This window comes from Octopus sinensis, linkage group LG2 (assembly GCF_006345805.1).
Source record: "Octopus sinensis linkage group LG2, ASM634580v1, whole genome shotgun sequence".
Classification (NCBI taxonomy): domain Eukaryota; kingdom Metazoa; phylum Mollusca; class Cephalopoda; order Octopoda; family Octopodidae; genus Octopus; species Octopus sinensis.
In genome coordinates, this window is record NC_042998.1 from 31,570,737 (window position 1) to 31,575,784 (window position 5,048).

Below are 5,048 nucleotides of genomic sequence, written 5' to 3' on the forward strand. Positions count from 1 at the left end.
CACAAGCACATTTATAGATATATAGAGATATACATATATATATATATATATATACACATACATACATATGCACATATATCTACATATGAAAGTGGGATGACTGTGCGTGAGTGTATGCGTCTGTATATGTATACGTATATCTAAGTGTGTATATGTGAGTGAATATATATGTGTACATGTACATATAGGCACATCCTGCTAATATTTAACGCTCAAAATAATTAAGAGTACAATGTAATCATTGATTTACATGTTTAATTGAATAATGACTGATATTCAGGAAATACATTTTCCTTGATGACGGTCAGGCTTTTATAGAAAATGTATAATTTTCAGTTACGGTATATTCATACCTGTCGATCGGAGAAATCAATAAGCAAAATAATATAATTTGTTCATATAAGTACATTTATAAACTATTGAACGTCAATTATCATTGCAATGTTAATTTACAATTTTATTATATATTTTTTGTATTTTTGCAAATAATACGACTGGAAGCAACTCTGTCTTTATACATTTTAATCATGTCTTTTGATGGAATAGTTTGTAGTCTGTCACGTGAAACTTTTTTTTCTGTTTTGGAATATGTATACATTAATGTATGTATGTATTAATATATATATATATATATATATGTATACTTATGAATATGTATATATATATATATATATATATATATATACATATGTGTATAGGTATGTATGCATATATATACATATATGTATATACACTTATGAATATGTATATATATATATATATGTATATACATATGTCTATAGGTATATATACATACATATATATATATGCATATATATGTGTATGTATACTATGTACTTGCATATATATATATATGTATACATGCATATATATAGATTTTTACACACATATATGTGTATGTATACATGCTTATATATATATATATACATATATATATATGGAGATGTGTATGCATCGTGTAAATGTGATTGTAAACATGTGAACACAGTTTATAAATGATATACATATATACATGCGCTTATGAGTTCATAACCAATTTATATAAATATGCAATGATTACATACCTAACAGTACATTCATATTTATATTAACAGTAATGTGTGTAAATATATAATTATGTGTAAAGTCGTTAACAGATCATTCATGTAGAAATTCAAGTTTTCTGTCTTACACTGTTTTGATTCTGTTTTATATATTTACGGAACCTTTCATTATCTCATTCACGAGTTCGACACATAGGGAGATACCTCTCTAGTGGACAAACTCGAAATTCAATTTCTTTTTATGAAAATGTTATTTCAAAGAGGTATTTTTTTATTTGGCTTATCTCCACGTGCTTTTATCGTCTTACAGTTTATATGGAACGGTACGGTCAACAGTGCTCACTGTAAAGCTTGTACTAGTATTGTTATCATTAGCCGTTTGGCGACGAATGACACCATATTTAGGACAACAGATAAAAATAATCTTTGAAAATGCACGTCTGAAATCTCGCATCGATAGAGCATATATGATTGGATTCATTCCTGAATTAATATATCCGAACCAAGTGAAAACTGGAAAGAGTACTTCTGGATAAACGACGCACGTTTTGCACAGTGCTAATAGGAGATTAGTTATAAAGAAAGGGAGCCAACAGAGAATGAAAACGCCTACAACAATGCCAAGTGTTTTTGCTGCCTTCTGTTCTTTGGCAATCTTACTTAGTTTTTTACTAATTGCAAAATGTCTAAGGCGCTTTGTGATAAATTTTGTTGGCCGTTCTCCTGCTTGAGCACGAACTAAGTGAGCAGGACTGCCACTATCACTGTCACTTGCATTTCGTTCAGCGCTTGTGTCATTTTCATGTGTTGTCCGCTTCCGACCTCCTCTGTGCATCCGAAGTGTCATTGCCTCTCCATCCATGCTACTTGACATCATTACTTTGCATCCCATTTTGATACTTCGCGTTTGAGCCACTGCAGCTTTGTAGATTTTATAATAAACGAATAGCATGATAATGAGGGGACAGTAAAACGATACACACGATGAAAATATTAAATACCCCGTGTCTTCAGTGAATATACACTGGTTACTCGGCAAGTCTGGGGGTGTTACAGCTCGCCACCAAGCAATAGCTGGGAAGGATATCGTTGCCGAGCATAACCAAACTCCAGTTATAAGAAGGCTTACCTTACTCGAAGACATTCTAATTGGATAAGAAATTGGATCATTAATCGCCCAGTATCGGTCGAGTGAAATTACACATAAATTCATGATGGAAGCAGTACTTGCCAGTACGTCAAACGAATGCCACAAATCACACCAAACAGGTCCATACAGCCAAACATTGTTGGTCATTTCGTGACTAATACTGAACGGCATTACAATACCTCCTACCATAAGATCAGCTACAGCCAGAGACACAATGAAATAATTTGTCACTGTCCTTAAATATATTTCCCGAGTAACTGCCACAATAACTAGAATGTTTCCTACAATAGTAATTAAAGAAAAAACGGAAAGCAGTATGCCAATACTAGGGTGTTTTAGTTCGTAGGTGAAACCCTGTTTTGTAAAGGATGTGTCATTGAATGCAACATCATAATACTCGAGCAATGACGTGTTTCCTGTATCATTGTAGGCTCCTGCGTGATTCAGCATGAATGGTCACTCCCACTGTCTTCGGATTACGACGGAACAGAGCAGGTGACACTTGGTTTTCAGCGGAGAGCTTTATATTCTCCTTCAGCTTTTATATGGCGGCATGGAACAAAATGAAGATACATAAATGTTTATGCTTGTGAATAAATAAGTTACAATTAATCCTCTTTACTGTTATTGGCCTGCTTTATCAATGTATTTTAAACAGATTTAGATCTCATTTTAACTTCTTTGCAAGGATATGTGTAAATATATAAATATAACAGTATGATATAAAGGCCTGTAAATTATAAATATATATTATTTATTAAATAAATTATATAATTAATATTCACTCTTAATATATATGGAAAATAAAATGAATTTCTCTATCTAAATAGATAATGCTACAATAACGGAATGCCGACTACTATATCACAGGAAATAGAATGAGCCTAGTCATAGCGAGTTGTAGGTTTGATTGCTTTGCTTTTCCACTTCATAGGCCTTTGTTATTTAGCCAGAGAAGATTATCATTTAGCCATAGAAGCTTATTGTTTCATTGAAGCATTTCTATTTTAACTCAGAAAAATTAGAGATCTAATAATATTTCAAATAAAAGAGAATCTCAAGTAACTTTGTAAACATTGTATTGTCATAGCGGAATATTGAATAAAATGCCGTTTTGACTATTTTGTGAAATACGCCTTTAATTGATGGTAATAATTATGATATAACACAGAAAAATACATTTATGAGAGGACGTAAGCATTATTATGACAAAATGCTTTCATAATACGAATTATTGTCTGTGTATTTAACTATTAGTGAAATTTATTTCGTAATGAAAATCGAGATTTAATAGATACTATTAATAATAGATACTACATAAGTAATATGTAGCAAACTTCTCTTGATATATATACATGTGTGTGCGTGTGTGTGTATTATTTTAAAATAATGCTCGGGATATAGTGGACAGGCTTCTGTAAGAAATATTATGCAATGAAATTGATAGATATAATTAATCGATATTCACTTTTTCTGTTTGTTTTAGATGCTTATTTAAAACAAAGCTCCTAAGTGACTATGTGCATCCTCTTCTGGAATGTGTATTTTACTTGTTTCACCAAGTAATTGAGGTAATTCGATATGGAGAGTCGAGGATATAAGAAAGTGTGTTTTAAATCTGATTTCCACTTTTTGTTTTTATCAAATGAAGATATTTATACAGTTTCGGTGCATGCCACTATTCAAAATATAAATGTTGATTCGAGTATATTTCATTATCGCGTGTTGCATGGAAAGCGAGCAACGTTCCTTTGTAATTTGATATATATTCCATGAAATTATGAAAATTTAAAATAACTGATCCCATTTATTCTTGTTGTTCTTCCTTTTATTATTATTATTGTTGTTGTTGGTGGTGGTGTTGATATATTTGTTGTTGTTATTCTTACAGCTGCTGTTTATTCTGTTGAATTGGTGATTCTGAAGATGATGAGATTGATGAAAATTGCGCTACTTTGACGATTCTTGTTTCTTTTTGTTACTTCTCTTCCAACACATTCAGTGTTTTTTTTCTTGACATTTTTTGTAAACAATGCAAGTTTAATCAATACAAGTTATTACTTCCGTTGCATTAGAAGAGTCGTATTTGCATTTTAACTACATGTTGAGGATATTTTTTTGGTCGGTTCATCTGCAACATCATTTGATGATTTCCACTGATGTGTTCGTATAACTTTATTATTCGATGTGCTTTATATTTTACACAAGTGTTTTTATAAACAATAAATAGTAACCATTTCGCAGTTCTCCTATTTTAATGGCTTCCAAAGCATTTTACTGTGTTTGGCGAGTACGTTTTGATGAGAGCGTGTTGTAAAATAGTGACTTTTCTGCTTCAATGCCTCCGTTAATTTTCCACACGTTCAGGAAGCTACAAAAGTTAAATGAAAAAAGATTACAGAAAAGGCGTACAAAATTTAATTTATACATTTTGTAATTCATAAATCACGAGAACAAACGGCACGAATATAAATTATCAGTGATCGAGAGAAACACAGAAAGTCAAAACAGATTTTTGTTAAAAATTCATTTCTGATTCAAAGATTAAAAAAAAATGGCTCATATGGACTGAATTTGTTAATGGCACTTTCAAAACACTGGAATTGTTAAACGAATTTCTAAAACATAGCACAGTGAGAATCTACTATATGTATGGCAAGCTAACTAGGAAATTTCTATGAATTCAGTCAACCTTTCAGAAATCCCACAATATTGTTTTACGAAATGAAGCACACAGCAAATATTTTACTATTAACCGCATTATATTTAAAACATAGGCTGGTGACGACTGTAATACTGTTGGTGAAATCTTATTTAATCAGAGCTGGGCCTGAACAGTTAAATAAGAAAATGGG

At 31.3% G+C, this 5,048-nt stretch overlaps 1 protein-coding gene across 2 annotated transcripts in view; it reads right to left on the reverse strand.

Moving 5' to 3' along the window:
• Positions 1-918: 918 nt before the first annotated feature.
• Positions 919-5,048, reverse strand: part of LOC115232618 (dopamine receptor 2-like) — a 424,710-nt gene continuing 420,580 nt past the window's right edge. For both annotated transcript variants that reach the window (XM_036512088.1, XM_036512084.1), the window contains one exon: positions 919-4,564. In XM_036512088.1, coding sequence (XP_036367981.1) covers positions 1,348-2,643 — 1,296 coding nt within the window. In that variant the 5' untranslated portion in view covers positions 2,644-4,564 and the 3' untranslated portion in view covers positions 919-1,347. The remainder of the gene's footprint in view (positions 4,565-5,048) is intronic.